Source organism: Odocoileus virginianus, chromosome 25 (genome assembly GCF_023699985.2).
Source record: "Odocoileus virginianus isolate 20LAN1187 ecotype Illinois chromosome 25, Ovbor_1.2, whole genome shotgun sequence".
NCBI lineage: Eukaryota > Metazoa > Chordata > Mammalia > Artiodactyla > Cervidae > Odocoileus > Odocoileus virginianus.
In genome coordinates, this window is record NC_069698.1 from 4,329,090 (window position 1) to 4,350,465 (window position 21,376).

General features: G+C 40.3%; 1 protein-coding gene across 1 annotated transcript in view; it reads right to left on the reverse strand.

Annotated features, from left to right (window-relative positions):
- BBX (BBX high mobility group box domain containing) overlaps nt 1-21,376 on the reverse strand; it is a 283,080-nt gene that overhangs the window by 26,674 nt on the left and 235,030 nt on the right. The window contains exons 11-13 of the mRNA XM_020883608.2: nt 8,315-9,323; nt 7,174-7,312; nt 3,540-3,688 (exon numbers count right to left, since the gene is read on the reverse strand). Coding sequence (XP_020739267.1) covers nt 3,540-3,688; nt 7,174-7,312; nt 8,315-9,323 — 1,297 coding nt within the window. The remainder of the gene's footprint in view (nt 1-3,539; nt 3,689-7,173; nt 7,313-8,314; nt 9,324-21,376) is intronic.

Below are 21,376 nucleotides of genomic sequence, written 5' to 3' on the forward strand. Positions count from 1 at the left end.
GTTCTGCCCAACCTGGAAGCTACCACTTCCTGACGGGAAAGGGATGGCCTGATTTTCATCATATCTCAGCTCTTGAACATTATTAATATGGTCAGGTCAGCTCAATCCCAAACAGGGGATTCTGTCCTCAATCTTTAACATTGTAAACCTGCTTCTTTTATTTCCATTGTGATTTTCAAAAATTTTAAATTCTTTAACAGTGGAAATTTGCATCTTGCATATGTAAATTGGAAAAGTGTAAAGTGTGAAGTGTAAATTGGAAAAACATGAGAAAGACCAACAGTATGTGTGTTAATAGGCTAAAAAACAATGTGAGAAGATAGAAGAGATAAGGAAGGAGAAACTGAGTCAAGGGTCAAGCTCGGGCATAATTTAAACACTCCAAATTGAACTCAATTAACTTCTTCTTCATGACCCTACTTGCTTGAAAATTACTATTTTACAGAGCACTCTGACTTCTGATACTTTTGTAAAAAGTGCTTCACACATTAACAGTATACTTAAAATAATGTGTCAAAACAAATCTCCTAAGCTAATTAAATTTAGATTTATAATTCAAAGCTTTCATTTGAATATATACAAGTAACTGGAAGATAAACCAGAAGACACTCTAGAGATGGGCTACTGCAGCTGACCTGCACTGTGAATGAGATAGATAACTTCCTGGATAATCTTAGAAGCAAAGGGAGATTCTATGCCTAAAACATCTATATACTAAGCCTACTATAACGTAGCCTGGACCTTGTGGGAGGAAGGCAGACCCATTACATACACGGCAGAGACAGTAGAGGCGATGATGGAAAAGGAAAGACCACTTGGAAATACAGACATAAATAAGAAGACCACTGGAAAAAGAGAGGTATAAACCCACCTAGGTCCTATGATCTTGAGGTGTGTAACTCTATAAATGCATACATAAATATTTCTTCTAGAAATTACATTTCATAAAAATTCTATATGTTTTATATAACCTGGAGTAGCTAAAAAAAACAAATACCTAGTATAAGGTAGGGAAAAATACAGTAATAAATGCTGAATAACAAATACAGGAGAAAATAAAATACAGACAAATGTTGTTGGAGAAAACATGAGGTTTCCTATGAAAACATGCTCCTTTACTAAAGAATTACTGATCTCACTCACAATGTTTGCTTTGAACAATTCATTATGCAAAAATGCAAAGGGTCTAGACTCTAAGAAAACAATCTCCTCTATCCTCTAAAGATCAGGCAATTACAGCACAGCTGGTATGATAATTTCATTAATAACTTGTAGGATAGTACACTGGCGCTGCTAATGCCAAATTATAATCAACTACAAATACTACTTCTTTAGTTTGCTAAATAGAGAATATATTATTTCTGTTTTATTTTAATCGCATTTTGCTCCACAAGTTGGAACGAGCAAAATCTAAGGTCTTGACAGCCTTCCTATCTATGCAATTACTGGTACACTGTGTAAAGAACCAGGGACTTTGTGGCTTGAGAGGCAGAACAGAAGAGTTAAGGTGATATTGTATGAAGTATAATCCAAAGCTCCAAAAAAGCTATTTCACATCAAAAGAAACACTGTTAATCTCAGCTGGGAGAGGAAAACATATAACAGACAACCAACACCCAAGAGAAGGTCTCATGAAAATAGATCCTAACTTCAGAGTTTTATAGCTTTACAAAAATAAATCTATTGTTACAGCCCCTGATAGATAATTCAGCCAACTTCAGAGCTCTAAAATGACTGTCTCCAACTGCAAGGAGTGGAGGAAGAGCATATGTCCTGCACATCAATCAGTTCAGTTCTATTTTATTAGTCTGTCAGGTATTTATCAGCAACTTTAAATCCAAGAATTATGGGGGTTCACGACACCTGGCATCTCTGGGCTCATGAACTGCTTTGCCTATTCCTAGATATCTCCAGGGCACAAGGACTGTCATTTCCCTCGGTAATCCATTACGGTGCTCAGCTACCTACCTGTCAACTGCCTGCTTTACTTCTTTCCTACCTATCTTGGAAGATCTCAGAACAACCTTATTTTATTTTCTCAGATGAGCAAACCTGGTGATGCAATATTTCTTTTTTAGTTCTTTATTTATCAGACTTGTTTTTATTAACCACAGAGGAAAAACTGAGCTAATTCTAAAATCACTTTTACATTCCTTCCCACCTTTCATCACGAAGGGGGAATTTTCCTCACCTTTTCAGATCCACCCTGAGATACAGGTCTTCTTGTTGTTTCAGCTTCAGTGTACAGTGGGGGTTTTAGATCTTGATGGAGAAAGGTTTAGGTTTCTTCATAGAAATAATTTTCCCCTAGATATATATACCTTATGGACTCCCCCAAATCCATGAAATTATATACACTTGTTACTATTTATCTTTGATCATTATCCATGATTGCTAGATTTTAGCAAGATTTTTGCTAAGATATATATCATTTTCTATCTATCCCTTCATCTATTCATTCAGCTAAATACACACAAAAAGGGAAGTATTCTGAATTGCCATAGAGCAAGCAATAGGTTGCCTCCTTTACAGGGTAATTACGAGAACTCTGCCATCAAATCCTGCTCAGAATTTGATGCTGGAAACAAGCCCCCAGCACTAGTTCTTCATCTCTCGTTCACTACCCCTACTGGAGAGCTACTGTAAAATGAAGTTTTTCACCTCTGTGTGGAAAACTAAAGGTACACTTACTTGCCTACCAACTCTCAGACCTAAAGTAAACTCAGAAGAGTTTTGCACTGGAAGCAATACTGTGGCTTTGTGTAGGACAGTTCTGCATTGTACTTGAGTGTCCCGCACAGGTTAGGATGTTTAGAACTCTAGCCTCTGCCATACAAATGTGCCAGGGGTTGTGACCACTGAAAACGCATACCCCACTCTTTAAAACCCCTCTAATGAACTGCAGTGCTGCCTCTCATGAGTGCTGAGACTCCCCGGTCCCCCAAGCCACACTGACAATTTAAAAAACTTCCCTGATATACAAAGAGGAGAATCTGATATTCTTGAAAAAGAGTATGTACATAGCACTTCTCTAAATTTAATAAAACCAATAAAAATTATATTGCCGAAGTATTATGGGGAGTTTTCTCTTCATTTGGTTCAGTTGCCAGTTAAGAATGGAATCTCCTTATTAGGTGAATGGAAGGATTTCACTGCCTCAAAGTCCAACCTGGTGCAGACACACAGAGAGACAGATGAACTGGGCTCAGCCAACAGTTCCTGCTCAAGAAAAGCTCAACATTCCCAACCTGAATTCTGGAGACAAGAAGGTCCAAGATCATGTGTAATTAAGACCTGCATGCTTAAGGGCAAATGTATAGGTTGAGATGCCCAAGGATGAAGGCTGAAGAGGCTTAGGAAGAAGACGAGAGAGGAGAGTAAGGCAGGAACCAAGATAACCCTAGAAAGGAACCGAAATTCCAACTTCTTACTGCTTCAACTGCAAACCCAAGTACATATCTAAAGGGAGCTGCAGACGGTCAGAAGAGGCTTCAGTTAGAGCCCAACCACGCTGCAGGAAGGTACAGCACACTTCTAACCTTTGCTGGTTTTAGTCGGTTCTGCGGACATATTTCCAGTCTTCTTCTTTTTCCTTGGGACAGGTACACATTTCCGGTCAAATGTAACAGGACTATACTGAGGGAGGCTGTTGAATTTCTTTTCGAATTCTTCATCCAGCTTTGTTGAGCTAATGAAAGAGGGGAGGGGAGAGACTCAATCAGCACATGATGTAAATGTTTAAAAAGAAAATTTTTTAGAAATGCTTGAGCTTTACCAACCCAGGTTTTTTAGTAAACTCACATGACAGGTTATGTTATTACCTTAGAAAAGTAGAAACATTATAAAAAACAGCAGAGTATTACTGAAGTGGAGAATTTGCTGTTTTTTCCATTGGCATGGGAATTTTTTATTCAGTTCAATACAAAACATATTCCATCCAAGTTTTTCATTCTGAAGATTCTCATGTATGTGTGTGTATACATACACACACATATAGGCAAGCTTATTTATAGAAATTAGTAATTTATATTGATAACTTCATAAACTTAATTTAAAAAAATTACTGACTAGTTTGTGTGCATGCCAAGTTGCTCAGTCGTGTCTGACCCTATAGACGGTAGCCTATTAGGCTCCTCTGTCCACGGGATTCTCCAGGCAAGAATACTGGAGTGGGCTGCCGTGCCCTCCTCCAGGGGATCTCTCTGAAGCAGGGATAGAACCGTCATCTCTTCTTGCCTCCTGCATTGGCAAGTGAGGTCTTTATCACTAGTGCCATGCAGGAAGCCCACTGACTAGCTTAGTACTCGATTAAAACACACACTTATCTGGAGAGTCCCGTGGACTGAGGAGCCTGGTGGGCTACAGTCCATGCGGTCACGAAGAGTCAGACACGACTGAGCGACTAACACACAAAGAAGATATAAACAAGTACTCTGAAGATTAGAAAAAAACTCTGGACAGTTGACCAGGATGAAGACAAAACATTCAAAGAGAAAAGTAAAGCCAGTTTTCCAAGTACACACCAGCAGAGAGGAAACATGACTTTGACGCAGACCACAGAGGACTCTAGAAACGCCACCCGCAAAGTTGGGAAATCCTTGGATGCTGCTGACTGTCTCCACGGAGCCCCAGAGCAATGGCAGTGTGCCTGCTGGAAGCGAGGCTGGTTGCTGGCTTTCACTGAGAGTGAGATTTATTAGCTAAGATGCAACCCAAACGGACGGGAGAAGCTGCAGGGGAGCTGCTGTGCTTGGGAGACGGAAAATGGCAAGAGAGCAGCTTTGAGCACCGACTCAAACCAGAAGCTAACGCGTCAGGCTGCTCCTGAGAAGTGTACTTGAGGTGTGCTCGCCTAAGACTCTTTTCTCAGTCTCGGAGGAATGTACGAGAATGGGGAGCACAAACAGGACAGTCAGATGATCATCAGAAAGGCCCCCCTGAAAAAGGCCATTACCAAGTTCTAACAAAGCAGTGAGAGGTGATGGCTTGCGGGTGATGTTCCTCCCTTAGTAACAGTGTCTTTTCTCATTTCAGTTAATAAATTATAGTAATGGAAAATCAGATATTATCTGATACTAATCAGTTGGCAGAAAGCTATCGATAAGATGTGAATTTTTTAGATACCCTGGATAACCAAAAGAGAAATATGAAAATGCAAGCTGTAATTCCTTAGGTACCTCGAGACTTTCCCCCACCTTTTTCCACCTAGAATAATTACCTATGTTTTTCTTAAAGAAGTCTACAAAAGTAGAAGTGCCAACACAGAGTGAATTTTCCTTGGCTACAGGTAACTAAACAGCACCTTTTCTGCAATAAAAGGTTTAAAATACTCATTTAGAAATCTCAGAGAAGATTGACAGTTGTGGCATTTTTCACTGCTCATGTTCCAAATAAAACAAGCCCAGATAATCTGGTTCTGACAGGCCGGCATTTAAGGAAGGGAGAGGAGGCAAGACCAGAGTTGTGCCACTGATTTAGGCTGTAGAAAATCACACCCCCAGTTAAACACAGGTGGCTTCCTAAGCAACAATGAAAACAAAAACACCCCAGTCTCTTTTCAGGAACAGATTTCCAAATGACTGTGTGACTCTTCTTGTTCCTCAGAGAAGACTGGTAAAAGCACTCAGGAGTTTCTAACAGGAGCAGCAGAGAGCTTTCTGCCGGGGAGCCTTCAGGCCTGTTTCATTTGCTCCCCTGGGCTTTCACACTGTCTGCAGTAAGACCTCAACCTCTCTCAGCGTGCAGACCTACAGGACACTGGTAATTCCACAAGATGAGAGAGCACTGGCTCGGACGCTCGATTGTCACTTTTTTTTTTTTTAAATTTATGAATTGTTTATTTCTGGGATTTTTCATTTTCTTTTTTTTTTTCCATTTATTTTTATTAGTTGGAGGCTAATTACTTTACATCATTGCAGTAGTTTTTCAATTGTCACTTTTTAAGAAAATCCTGCAAATACTTCTGTGCTTGAAAATGACAAATGCGAGGATTTTCATGTTACTGTTTAAGCATAATGTCAGCAAAATAATCTGAACTTTGGACTTTTAAAAATATTAGAACAAAATATATAGTTATAAATATATCATCTCAATATAAATAATATTTATTGAAGAATAAATATATTTATTTATTTATTGAAGAATAAATATTGAAGAATCATCCTCATGAGAAATACTTTCCACCCTCCCACTGTGTAATGAGGGCCTTAAGATTAACCAGACCTGAAAGCACTGTGATGTCCAGTTGACAAAGTACATTATCCCACAAAAAGAAATGCAAATATTTATGGATAAAACAAATATAATACTCCTAATGCATAAAATTTGCATACCTTTAACATTCTTATGAAAAAATATGGAAAATATATTAAAATGTACTTATTTCTATTCAGAGTATTCTTTTCAAATTCGGCTAATGAGAAAGCTAAAGGACAGTACGACTGAGTATACAGATGCTTTCTTTTCTCACCAATATAAAGTACTGCATCGCCTATCAAAATGCTTTATGTTAAGCTCGGTATTAGGAGTCTGTCTTACATGATAAAAAATAAAATAATTCTTAATTATTTTACCTCAATGTATGCTCCTTCTTGATACTTCATTTTAATACATAATTAATTGCTGAATATTCTCTATATTGAGAGAATATTCTATCTAATATTTTTACCTTAGAGCATTAGAACATGGTTTAAGCAAAACAAGATTAGAGGTAGGAACATAATTTTATGTACATTCTCAGCTGCCATTATTTTATAAATGTGTGCACAACCTTTACAAATATTATATGAAGTACACAAAGTATATAAAATCAGTGAAGTATAAACATGTGATATTCATCGTAAACTTCAGATTAGAACTATATCTTGGTGATATGAAAGGATTTTCAATGTCACACCACTAATACAAGGTGGACCTCAATCGAAACTCAGGCCTAAGTCTACAATCTACACATTTTGTACCATAATTAAAACATGAAAGACACTATTACTCACACACCATGCTAACAGCAGGAATCACATGATGATCTGTATTTCTTCATGAGTTTACTAAGACCCCAGTAAGTGCTGACTGAATACTCAAAGAATAAGCTGTTAGTGATTCGTTTGCTTGGAAACATAATACCACTGCACGCGCGATCTGCGCTGCACCGCTGACGTGCCCGCAGGCACTTACCCGAGGACAGAGTCTTCCTTTCCCTTTGTCTTCTTCAACTTCTTGCTTCCACTGGTCCCACTCTGGCTAAACGTCCAGCTTTCTTCATTCCAACACCCTTCATGATCAGACGAGTTTCCTTTTCCTGAGCTTCGTTTCCCTAAGGAAATTCAAGAGTGTGCTTGGCATACTGGGGTGGAAAGGAAATCATCTTAAGTGCTTCACAAATGACCTCTTGACCCCTCAGGTACTATTTGCATGATGCTATTTGTTAACTATTTCAGAGAACTCAGGACCATCTTCAATAAGAGAATGTGTAAAAAAGTAACTTACAGACTGAGATCCACAGTCTCATAACTCAGTAGGTGCTACTTGACTCAGGAGAAAGGCCAACTTCTATTTACTTTTCCATTACAGAATCAGCCTGAGGTGTGGGAGCCCCTTACTGCTGAGCATTATTAATTCTAATTTCCCAACACTTGGTGGGATGACCTCCCTGGGGCAAAATGTACTCTTAAGGATCTCCATTCAGGGTTTGTGAGACTTATTTTCACACACATCTATGGCTGGAATTTAGTTTGGCAAGAGGCAGTCCCCCAGTCAGATACTCTATTTTAAAACAGATAAATGTATATGAAACACTCTATGGAATAAGGGTATACACATTAACTAGTTTCTAGAACTGTTGTATTTTAAAAGCTATTCACTTCAATTACAGTTCTGATTATCTAGCTGGGAGGGCTAGATAAATTTCTTGTTTCTAGAATCTACAGGTCAAGGTTCTGTCAAACACCTGCATGATTCTGAAAATTATTTCCATCAGTTAAAAACTAGACTAAGACCTCTACACATGCCAATACTGATCCGTCAAAACAAAAAGTCAGCTGACACCAGTAAAAAGGATAAAGATAGGAATAACTTAGAACACTTATAGTCTGAGAATTACATCTGAAATGAATAGAAACGTTTCTCTATGGTGCTAAAACATACGGTAAAATGACAAATGTCTATAATCTATAAACCACAAAGACTCATACGAATCTAAGATACTATTTTGATACTAAAAGGTTCTTCACTGTGGTCTTAATTGCTTTTCAATACCTCTAAGGGAGGAATTCTGCTAGGTTTCCGGGCTCTTTTCAGATTTTGAGAAGTCGCTTACCTCTGTCAACATTAGCTCGCAGAGAGGTGAGCATGCCCTCAGACACCAGGGTTTTATAAAGAGCACCTTTGCAAGACCTCTCCGATTTCCGGGAGCCACAAGTCTCTATCTTTCTGTGGCAGTCACTGTCCTCAGGCTTGGCCTGTCCCGACAGGGTGGGTGGCAGCGCATCCTCCGTGGGGGTCAACGGTTCTGCTTTTACACCCTCTGGCACCTCACCAGAAATGTTCTTGCTGGCAGAAATACTGATAAAATCTGGGGGTCTTGACTCTTTGGTGGGGTCTGAGGATTTCTCCTTCGACATTTTCTTCTCTCTAGATTTCACTTTTTTCTTTGGTGGCTTGGCATCCAAAATACTCCCCTTTCCGCTGGAGGATGGGCGGACCTTCTTGCGAGGGGCATCTCCAAGCTTCTCGATGCCCCAGTCTCCCTTGGCCACAGCCTCAATGGTGTACATGACACTCTCGATATCTGACTCCGAGGACTGCCTCTTCTTGCAGGCCTTCTTGGGTGTGGATTTATCATTTCCGTGTCGATCCATTTTGTTTTTCTTCTTTTTCTTTTTTAGCTTCTCTGGTTTGCTTAGGGCTGTGGGATCCTCGATGATCAGGATCCCATGAGGATGGCATATGTGGTCCTTTCTACTGGGAACATCGCTTATTATTATCTTGCTACTGGCAGAGTAGGAAAAATCAGGGAAGTGACCACATTTTTGATCTTCCTCTAATTCTTCCTTTTTAATTTCTTTGGGAGCTTCCATTTTTATACCTATTATGTCATCCATTCGCAGCTCCTCAAAATTTCTTATTTCCTTAGAATCTCTTACATTTTCCTTAACTGATTTTTCAAATTCTGCTTCTTTCTGTAACCTGGCTTCATCCATTTTCTCCATTTTTGTGTCTCTTTCTTCCTTTCCCTTCTCCAATTCTTTAATTCTTCCACCATCTAATTCTTTCGCTCTTATTAGCTTTGATTCTTCCATTTTCACCCCCTCTGAGGCCAGGCACATCTAAACAGTTAAACACAATGAGAATAAAACACATTATTCTACACCTGAAATTACCTTAAGCTTTTAAATTGCATCCTTTTAAAAAATGATCAAAACAAACTTCAAACTTTACAATAACAAGTCCACTTCTGCAAAACCAACTTATTCAAATTAATAAAAAGTTTTATAATATATTCATTCAGCTCTGGAGGAACATACACTAAAACCGTCATTTTCCAGTTTCTGATGGAGCTTTTCGTATGAAAATGAGACTTGGTAAAAGGAGGGGGGCAGCCAGAGTTCTAAGACCGGAGCTTGAGCCCCGGTTTTGCTCCTCGCTAACTCTGCACCTGGGGGGGTCATCTCAGCCCCCGGGACCCTCTGCTGCCTCTGTGGGATAAAAATGATGGTGGTAGTTATCTCAGAGGGTCCCGCGACGTGTAAGTGAGGTGACGCGTGCACGGCAGTGCTTAGTAACTCACCCCCAAACTCTATGCAGATATTTACCTTTTCTTTTTCTCTTGGGGAAATATGAGGGAAATAGCAACAATTTCTACCTAATCACCTGAAATTAGAAATTATAAGATGAAAGCTCTGAAAAATAAGTAGTGGGTTGCTTTCTTTAAAAAGCTTGTTAGCAAACTTGATCTGATCCGAACTTACATGGCTATAAATTCTGACCAGAACTATAATGAAAATGCTTTGCATTGCTAATTCATCTCAGCGTGACTATGCATATTTTGGCTATCAAATCTCCATGAATTTGAATATATACTGGAGGAATGAACGGCATACTGTAAGATACATATACTATATCACTTTCCCTACAATTTGAAAATTTTTGAGTATCAAAACAGATCTGGCAGCAATTCGGTTGGTTTTTAAACTCCCCAAATTTCACACATAGGACATTAAAGGAGAACGTCGCCATCCTCCTCTCCAGCGGCTCTAGGTTCTTTGAAACTGCAATCTGAAGCTATTTTCTAAAAAAGGAAATTATAAAATTGTAAAATTCATTGTAAAATTCATCTTCAACACCTAGGTTTTCACTCAGAAACACTCCCTGTGAGATGCCCAGGTGCCAGGCCTAATGGAGGGCACTACAGGTATAAGGATCAATAATGCCCAACCCATGTGGTCCCGACAGCCTCCACCCCAGCCCCCAGCACCTCTGAGGAATTCATCACAGTGACAAGGCTGATGAGACCAGAGCAGCACAGGGATTCTTAGCCATTACTCATTTTATCTCCTTGGCACTGACTGTCAATTTAGAGGAAAAAGACTATTAGGGCATGCTGAGCCCCCCACATCAAGTACATGAGTAGAAAACTGAACTGTTTTAAAAGAAAAATCACCATTTTATGGAATGGCAAGTTGCCAGAGATTGTTAACAGCTATAAAGATTTCATTTTTTAAAGTATCCATTTTAAAATGGATAATACATTGAATTAAACATCAGATACTATTTCACCTCATTTTTTTCCCTTAGTAAGTTCAAAGCATCTCAAATCCTTCCATGAGAATTATAGTATGATTAATAAATCTGGGAAAAAACTGGTGAAAAGGCTGGGGGAAGGTAGACAGTGTGAGGTTTCTTTAAAGAAATGAGGTGACGAGAGTACCCAGTCCTTTAGGATCATTCACAGGAAAGTTCTGAAATACTACAAATTCACAACAGAGCTGTCTTTTTCAGGAAATCAGTTAACTTTTAGGCCTCAGCAAACAGTTATGAAGACTGAGAAGTTCCCTTTATTAAACCCAACCAGAAAAAAAAAATCAAAGCAAAACATTAAATTAATTCTGAAATACTGATACATCTCATCTTCCCTCTGTGCTTTACTCTCAGGGGAGATCTGCTGTTTTTGTCTCAATTTTGAAATAATTTTTATTTCCCTTTCTCAAATATATTAGTCCTTCATGAATCTAACTGTCCCATATGGGGAGAGACACTATGCTAGTTCTGGCAAGAAGGCTACAAAGGCATCATCAAGGTAAATTTTATAGTTTTCAAGCATGATCACTCTGGTGGCCTTTAATAAGTCATTTCAGGGACCTTTGCCACACAGGCCTTGATTTTCACAGTGGTGAACCAATGGCTTGCATTTGCACAGGTTCATCTTAGCAAACCCAATAACACTTTGTAAACTATTCTCAGTTTCAATATATTTCAGAATGATGCTCCTCATCACCCCTGATAGGATTCTATAGCTAGGAATGAAATGGAACAAATGCAGACATTCACTCTGGGGACATATTCCAGGAAATAGCATAATATTTCTTGGGAATGTAATTACACTGAGCATAGTCAAGCTTTACTTCCTTGTTTCAGGCTCTTAAAAGTTTTTTCACAAATAGAGCATGCTAATTCTAAATTACAAGAAAAACAATTATATGGCTGGAAGTTAAATTATAATAGAACAAATAACTACAAATCACAAATCTCACTAATCAAAACCCAAAACACACAGAAATCAGACTCTCAGTGTTGCTCTAGACTTATCTAATTATCTAATGTTATCTAATTTTAATATTCTTCCTAGTATAGAAATTCATTTTACTAAAATACCTGAGAATGAAAATCTTTTGGCACAAAGACAGTGACCATATTAGAGGGCAATAAGGGCAATTCTGTTTGAAATTTTTAAATATTGAGCAAAAATCTTAGTCCTGGTTGTTCCCTGAAGCCACTTAAATCAATTCACTCCTTCTCTCGTGTGACAGACCTTCAAATCCTAGTAGACAGACTTTTTGCTCCCATGAGTCTCTCTCCCCCTGGCAAACTGCTCATAATATGTAAAGGCTTCCCGGCCTTTTAAAAGTTGGGTCCCTTTCATCTAGATGCAGTATGGTGATGGTGAAGTGAGAATGGACTTTATTGAAATAAACGGGGTTCCTATGTGAGCGTCGTACTTGCCCAAGGCCACACAGTGAGCTATGGAACTTATACTTAAATCCATATGAGGATAAAGGCTGAGAAATGCTAACAGTACATCCTCCAGTGAGCTGTTGTGAGGCAAAAATAAATGAATATGTGCAAATAAAACTCACAAATAACGTTAAGTCTGGAAAACACTCATCTTTCTTAGATTAAGTTCCTAGCTATCCTATAATACTGCAGGTGAAAAGTGAGACTATTTGTCAGTTGATATCAACCCTAATCTTCTAATGGGAACCAAAGATGAACTTGCCCCTCTGTTGTTTTTTTTAAAAAACAGGTCAAACTTCTGGCTTGTATTAGGTTTGTAGTCAATTAAAATTCTGGACTACCCACATACTATGCTGGGGAGCTTGGTCTCTGCCATTCAATATGCTTATATTTTTTGTACCTAGATGCAAGATTTTTCACTTTTCCTTACAAAGTACATCCTTTCAAAATCTGAATTAAATTACCTTCCAGTTTGGTCTTACACACATATTTGATAAAGTTGCTTTTTCTGTTTTGGTCCAAATCTTTGGTAATAATGTTGAGTAGGACATGGCTAAAGACACAGCCTTCTGACAAACCTTTAGAACCCTTTCATCAGGTTGATTTTGAACATTAATAAACTTTCGCAACCTAAGAATGTGTAATAATCCACTCTAAATTCCTCCCATTCTGTTTACAAGGACATCGTAAGATGACCTGTCAGAAGTTTTGCTGAAATCTGGACACAGTATATCAACTGCATTCTCTCAGCCTATTTTTAAGCTTAGGAAACAGAAAATGAGGGTGGCTTGGGCAGCAGTCAGGGACTAAGGACACAAACAGACACAACGGAAGGCATTTCTAGGCGAGGGAATTTATGGCTTGGAATGAATTGATTACACAGGTTACGAAGACCTGGAATGCCCAAACAGGAGGTGGCAGGGTCACCTAGGGACTAGCAACAGCAGGAAGCCACCGCAGGACAAATGGGGGAAGGAGTGCTATGCAGCCCAAGGGCTAGGTCCTTGGTGGCAGATGGACCCACGGTGGGCCAAGCTCCCAGGAGTTGGATATATGAGAGCGTTGCCTTTGCTTACCCCATCCCTTCCCACCCCTTCCCTGCACAACCCCAGATTCTTTTTTCCTCCCATCCCATAATTTTTCTGCCAGGATCTCCCCTGGCTGAATCCAGGTGGAAATCAGCGGACACGGGTACCCAGGAAAGGGAGTCTGCGGCCACTTGGGATATAAGCCAACATACAGGGCACAGAGATCCTGGGAACACACATTAGACAGGAAGTTTGTGGCGGGGGGGTGGGGGGAAGAGACTTCTGATAATTCCCAGTTTTCTTCTTCTTTTTTATGAGTTCAAATATGATTAGAAGTAATTTTCAGAAGTTTCTAGGAAATAGCAGTCTATATTTTCACATGACATCAACAGAGGCCAGGAACAGCTATGGATTTAGTACCTCTTACGTAAAAGAGTTGGACATGCCTTAGCGACTCAACAGCAAAAAACCAAAGAAGATGCCATCACTCCTAGGTGTGAGCAAGTTTTGTTACTGAGAGGCAGTTTCAAAAGGCAGGGATTCTAGAGCCAGACTGTCCATCACCAAGGACTGGCTCTGCCACCAGCTAGCTCCTTTTTTCTAAATCTTTCTGTGCCTCAATTTCCCAATCTCTAGAATGTGGATATTAATACAGTGCTTGCCTTAGCAATACTGAGGGCTTCAGCGAATTGCACATGTATATAAGTTGGTGTCCAGCACTGAGCAAGAATAATGCACGGTGACAACCACCCCTTTGGGGGCTAATGCCATGTAGGATAAATGCTGGCTATTATTAGCAGTAATATTCGTACTGGTCTCATTAATAGCACATCATGGCCCTGGCAGACCAACTGCTCCAATTTTTCATTCTAGGGTTGAACGACTCTATACCATGGGGAAAACCATATACAGCAACACTAGATTCGGGAAGATCTTAAATCAATTATCTTTCAAGAAGCATCTCTTACTAAAGATATAATCAAGCTCAGTTCCCCTTTTGGGTACAAGCATCATTTAGTGGCATCTACTTTGGGGTGTATATGTAACTTCAGAGGGACCCCGGAAAGCGCAAACCAATGATATTATATACACATACGCAAGGATGTGCACATAGTGGACACAGAAGAACATAAATCAATGTGAACTCAAGTGAATAAAACTGCACAGGATTAATGTCTGTTATTAATTAGCTCATCTGCCCTTAGTAGAGGGTTGGTTGTTAATCAGGACTTGAAACAGACCATGCCCTAGTAAATGACAATTTATTCTTCTATTATTGTTTTAAATAGAACGATAACCTTCTTTAAAAGTGAGAATGGAAAATCATCTGCAGGACACCTGCTGGATGGCACTCCCACAGCTGTGCTCTAAGAAGTTAAAATGTTAATGTTTTAAATCAAATGCTGGTCATAAATATTTGATATCTACTGTCTATTCCCTCAGGTATTATTCTATTTTCAGTAACTGTAACTCGGAGTTGGGGGACACAAAATATATCCTGTTCACCTTTGTATTCTCCTCCAAGAATATCCTGGTAGCTTTCAAAATGAAGGCATTCAAAAGATAATTGTGTTGGATTGAATGGTTCATTAGTTCCGAGGTAAATGATGAACCTAAAATGCATTCTGATTGATACCAGGAAAGAGTGACGAGTCTATAAAAAAACAGTGCTAATTACGACCACGCTGTGGCTCGGCCCAGACCACGATCACACTGTCCTTAGTTATGGTTCCCAGGAGCACCCGTGAAGATCACTCACCAATATTTTAATTTTACCTCTGACAACTGAAAATACACTGAGATGTATTACTGTTTTGTACAGTCAGAGTGGCCTGATAGTGATGTGCTAGAAGAAATGTAACTCACTGCCCCCAACAAACAAAAACCATCATGCTGAAACCTAGATCCTTTGAATGTACATGCTGGACAGACACATAAAAATCTACTCTCTTCAAAATGACTGCAGAGGAAAAAACTAAAGACATTGAAATCTCTATAAAGATAAAATGGAGGGATTTTTTTTGTATTCCTGAGTTCAGAGAGGCTGTCATCTTCAGTTCAGGTAAGACCACACCTTAGGCTCGGGGTTTGTTATTGGGGAGTTGCTTTAAAGACATAGTAAATCTGTGCTACAACAAACTTTTACCTCCTCAAATCAAAGACGTTTCAAAATGTATTCCTTTCAACAAATGTTAAGATAGATTCATTTATTAATGTGTCCTGCTTTAAAAGACTGAGTGAAATAACCAGTGAAAAATAATTAATCATGTGCACTAGATAAGAATACCAAAGAAGAGGATGCCCTGAACTAGTACGAAGAAATGGGTACGTAGTTCCAAAATATACCATATTATTTCCCTCTTAATTATATTTTGTCTTTCGTTGTCTGTTATCAAGGAGCCAGCTCAATTAAAAACAAGGCAGTGTGAAAACAGACCCACTGACACTAATCAAGAAGTTTCCATTTCAAAATTTCCACTTTTTAGTACAAAACAAATGTTTTGCAGCCAAGGTATGTTTACAGTGATTTTATACTGGCTTATTATTTGCGAAAACAATGTAGACATAACCCCAGGATGACATTCAGCAGTATTCTTCCAAGATGTGCATCTCTCCCATAATTACATAGAACCAGGATGTTTTTGCCATAAAAATATACTGGCTGATGGTTTCACAGAATAAAGAATAGTATCACTGCTAAGAAAATTCAATTTTCTTTATTATAAAAGATAACTGGTCACACAACAGTGGTCTAAGTGTCTCTCAACACTAAAATCTGTGCATATATTAAATAGCTTACTATTTGCTTTGTTGTAACAACTGGGCCAGGTGGAGTGGTGGTTTAAATGTTTATTTGCCGTTTCTTCAGGAACTATGCCATTTTTAAAGACATTAGATGGGGATGGGATGGCCTTAGTTTCAAGAGGCCGCCACTGAAGTCTCCTTCAATGGTGTTAAAGGAAGTCATCAGGTGTGTTCTATATTTCAGTCCCGACTAAAGTAAACTGGTGTAATTAGAAACAAAATGTAAAGTTTTAGCAAAAGGGTTTTCTAAAAATGACTTGTAACTCTGCACAAAAAGGAAAGAAATGCACCACTCTCAAATAAAAGGCCCCTTCAAATACACAGTAATTATATACAGACTTCTGCTTTGTGATAAGGGTGTGGGTGAGGCCGGGAACTACATGCTGAGGTTCTGGGCTTCAGGGGGCTACAGTAGGATGAAGGGAGAATGAGGACTCAAGGGAACACAGAAATAGACTCACACCTTGATTAAATACCACCTATAACCGCTGGTGGTGGGGCCGGAATGCTAATAGAGGGGATGAGACGTCCTACTTTTATCAATATATTATATAATTTCTGTAATTTTAACATAATTCAGCTTTTCTTAAAGTGAGCCATAATTGTCCATAAGATTTAATTTTTATAGTTACTGTAATAAATTCATTGTTACCCATCCATTTGATTTTCATTATACGTGGTTTTTTCAAGTTAGAAGGTAAGAAAAACTAGGGTGCTGAGGCCTCCGAAAATATCTCCTTTTTTTCATAAGTAGGGTTAATGAAAACTTTTGCAATTCCCTGGGACCCACCATACCCAAAATCTTGCTTATTATATCTATGAAGAGTGTATCTGAAGAGGTCCAGCATTCTCTCTCTTCAGCGGCACCACACAGATGATTTGTTTCACAAATTGTGATTGAGCAGAAACGTACAACACAGATGAATCCAGCAATCCCATGGTGACTGGTTTTCACCGTTCCTCCTGTGCTCGGAGGAACACGGGCTTCTGCTTTCCAAACTCGCCTGCTTACCTAGCTGGCCGAACCCTCATGTGGACTCTGAGTGCTGATGTCCTCAGGTATCTCCTCTCCCTCAGCATGCTTTTCTACTTTGGGACCCCGCCCAAGTTAACAAACATCCAGCTTTCTCGAAGCCAGGCTCCAAGAGCAATGAGGGCAAACTTCTGGAAACCCTTCTCCCACACACTCAAGTTCAGGGCTGGAATGGCTGCTGACTCCCTTCCTTTCCCTCTGACATAGACTCAGTCGTCAAATCCAACTGGATCCCCTGCAGCCTGCCACCCCATGGCCAGTAAGCGAGTCTCTTCAAGGGCTGTTCTTGCCACTGCACCCCCGTGGCTCCAGACCTACAATCGCCCTTCATTATTTTCAAGTACGAGCGTCTCTGCTTCACACTGAACACCCTCCCAATTCTGACACTCTGCCTTCACCTTCCATCAATCTCCTAGCAGAGCCCTGCACCTGTGCTCGGCTGATTTACCTGTTGTCATCTACCTATTTCATGTCTGCCTGCCTTTATCTCTTTGCTGTATCTCCCCCATCTCTCCGTTTAATTACGCATAAATCACCATCTCCACTGTGTATGGCTGGTTAGGTAGAGAAGGCGGGGGGGAACGGACAAGTGCAAATGGATACTGGCAATGACTGCTGGACTCAGAGTCTGGACTCAGGAGGGGACGGAGAGGACAGTGACATCTGTACCACCAACACCTCTCTAAGGGGGCAGCCACTTATCAGCTCTGACCACCTGTTCTCATGAAGAGGCTGCTCCAGTGTCTCCAGGCCCTCCCTGTTCTCAAGAGAAGTCAAAAGTATGCATTTACATGAAATCTATAATTTTAAAGTATTAGCACTAATTCAAATGTCAGATAGAACACAGGTCAACAAACTGTGGGCCAAACGGAGCATCCCTTAAAGCTGGGTGTGGCCCAAAGGCTGCTAGCTTCAACCTCTGTTCCCCAAAAACTCCTTCAAAGAAGCATCTATCTTCATGCTTCCTCCTCGGTGCTGAGTCCCCCGAGCACGCCAGCTGAATTCACGGCTCCGTTTCCTGATTTTACTCATTCACGTTGGGTATCACTCAAATTGAGTTTCCTCATCTCATTGCATCATTTCCTGTGAAACCACTTGCACCATTAATTTATTTCTTATCCCTTAACTTTTTATATTTTATCTCCTTACAACTGGAGAACGGGTTCCTAGAGGACAGGAGGTGTACACTATAATTTCCTATAGTCCTCACAGTATCTCCCAAAGTATATTCTCAAACAGGCACTTATTTAAGGGTGTGTAAGATGTATCTTGGCAGTTGCAAAAGTAGAATCACTTTTTAAAAAGGAAATATCAGCTCCATTTCTTTGACAGCAGTCTTGAACAATCTGTCATCTTATTCAGCCATACACATATGTGTAGCAGTAAGCTGTCTTCCATAGAGCCTTCTATAACGTGCAAACTCCTATAACAACTAACTTGCACAGTCTTTTATATTTATCTAAAACAAGGTGACAGAATAGCATAGTGTTAAAGATCCCAGGCTGTGGAGAGACTGCCTAGATTTCTAGCGATGCTTTAACACTTCCTGTCCATGTGACCTTAGGTGAATCACAAAACTTGCCTGTCCTGTTTTTTTAACTGTGTAAAAGAGGAATGATAATAATACTGACCTCAAAGGACAGGTGTGAGAATTCAATGTCTACATATAAAGTACATAAAAGAGTACCTAACACATTGTAGATAACAGACATTGGTCATTATTATTTTATGATAGATAATAAAAATTACTTGCAGATAAAAAAATGAGAAGTAAAAGTAATACTTGTAGGCTTACGCTCCAGCCCCTGGATGCATTCCAAACACTAAAACTGGATCTGGAGTCAAGGTCTTCCAATACCACTGATGTCTAAAGAAAGCTCACAGGTTATCTCATTGTACATCCATATGCAGGTAGCGTCAGCTGCCTCACTGTTAACAGCATGGAATAGGCTCTCAGAAACAGCTGTTTGCTGGAACAAATGAATAACTGCTCTACTTGCTGTACGGAGCAATTTTAGTAACAGATATCTTTAAGTGTAGCATTTTCTTGGCGAAAATGTACAGATAAAGACGTCTCTGTGAGTCCTCCAACCAGAGCAACTATTGTACACAATGATCTCCAGGAGGGCGCTCTGCTGTTCTTCATGTGACCTGACCTAATTAATTTCAAAAGGAAAGGAAACACAATACATCATAGTACCTGCACCAATTAACTGATTAACCGAACGGCATGAACCTCATGGAGGTTCAAACATCAAAGACTGTATCTTTCACAATTCCCTGACCTCAGCAGCACAGTGCCAAATCTCCCTTCCCAGCTGGAGTAGATTCCTGAAAAATAACTGGAAGAGATCCCAGAATTTTCAGGTCTCTTGCAGCTATTAAAAATCCACCCAATTTAAAATGCCAATCAAATGCCTAAAGCAGAGCCTTCTGCTGGAGGACCTCCCGGCCTGGGTGCTGGGAAATGGGGAGGGGTCCTCACAGTGCCCACACTGAGAGTGCAGGCCAATCTAAGTCTCTCTCTGTCTGCTGCCAGCCTCTTCCAGTCTCCTTTTTGCCTGTTAAAGTGGGTGTAAGCACAGCAACAAATATATGCCTACCATATTTCTTGCTTTTCTCCAAGAGTTTTCTTATAAAAAGCAACCTGTCTTTAGGAGGGCTCCTCAACCACTCCCCCCGTGACCAGCTGCAGGAATGAAGCTGGGAAGGGTGGGTGGTTAGATCTTGGGTTGGTTCCTGGCCCTTCCTTCACAAGACATAAAGCCACTGGTTGAAAGGACAGAAGAAGGAATGGTGGAGGTAAAGACAAGTACCCTGGTTCCCTTTGTGCTTCTACTGAGTCCATGTAAGACTGAATGGCCTTGGTAGGGATGTCAAGGGCAAAGATGATGCACCGAACATTTAGCAGGCAGGAGCGCTGGGCAACCAGAAGGGATGTGTGTCGGGGCTGCTGGGCCTCCAGTTGCCAGGAGGAGAGGAGAGCCCAGCTGGGCTGGCAGAGTCGCTGCCAAGGTCCCCAGGGGGTAGGGTCCCAGTCTTTTTACCAACAACAGGAGGCGTTTTGGCGTTTTAGTACTGGGACAGCTGTCCTGGTGCAAACCAGCTGAACAACACGCCTGCAGTGGGAGCTCCTCAGACGGTCAAGGGTGAGATCAGACAGTCCCAAGCCAGCCCTCTCCCCATGACTGGCGCACGGCCTCTTGCCTGATCAACTTGAACTACTTTCTACGTGTTCATGTGGCCCCTGGAAAACAAATGCATGTTTGCAATGCCAGGAGAGAGCCTGCAGCAGGCTGTTCTAGGCCTCTGCCAGCTGCTGATTTCCTCTGCTTCTCTTTTTGCTTGGTCAGAGAGGAGAAGGCAGCAGCAATAAATCAACATCTAAAACGTCGCTTGCTTCTTGCCAAACCATGAGAAGACACGTCTTCACCCAGTCTTTAACAGGGCTTCTCTCAAAGCTGTCTTCACTGTGTTTGACAGAGGCCAGGGCTGAAGAAGGGGAAGCACTTCTCTGCTTCCCTTCACACGACAAGGAGCAAAGCCACGATACTCCAGGAGACTGCCCAGCCTGTGACAGCCCACCCCTGGGATTGGGGTGGGGACAAGAAGGGAAGCCCTCGGAGCGGTCAATCGGATGGCAGCTGGGTTAGGCCGTCTTTATAAATCCTGAGGGAAGATCTGGCCCAAACTGAGGGTGGCTTCTTGGTGGCTTTCCCCTTGGAAAGTGTGAATTTAAAGCTGTTCTTAAGGATTTCTGACAACAGCAACAATTTGGGCCACAGGAAAAATTCTCTTCAATACCCTTTAAATATGCTTATTTAAAGAGGTACCTGAAATAATTAAATATTATATTCTGTTTAAGAAAAGATGAACATCAAATACACAAGGAAGAAAAAAATAACTGAGGAAGCATATTTCCACTGGTGATTATCTGGAGATGCTGATTAATCCATTGTGCACATATTTATGTTTAATTACAAACTGGGAAGGCTTTAGGATGTTATTCTAAAACATACTCTATTAGCATTATGGCATCATATTCGTGTGGTGCAAATAATAATGTGAGAAGCTTTTCTCAGTAAGTAATTTTTTACCGACCCTGTTTTATCAAAAGTATATATTTTTACTCAGACGTTATAAGAAACTAAGTCTGAGTATAAGCTGATTTGCTATATAATTGGAATAGGCTTATTGCAGTCATTTTACCCCTTTAAATTACGACACCAGCGCTGAAACATCTGTTAGACCATAGCATCTGTTTCATATTTGGGATGCATCC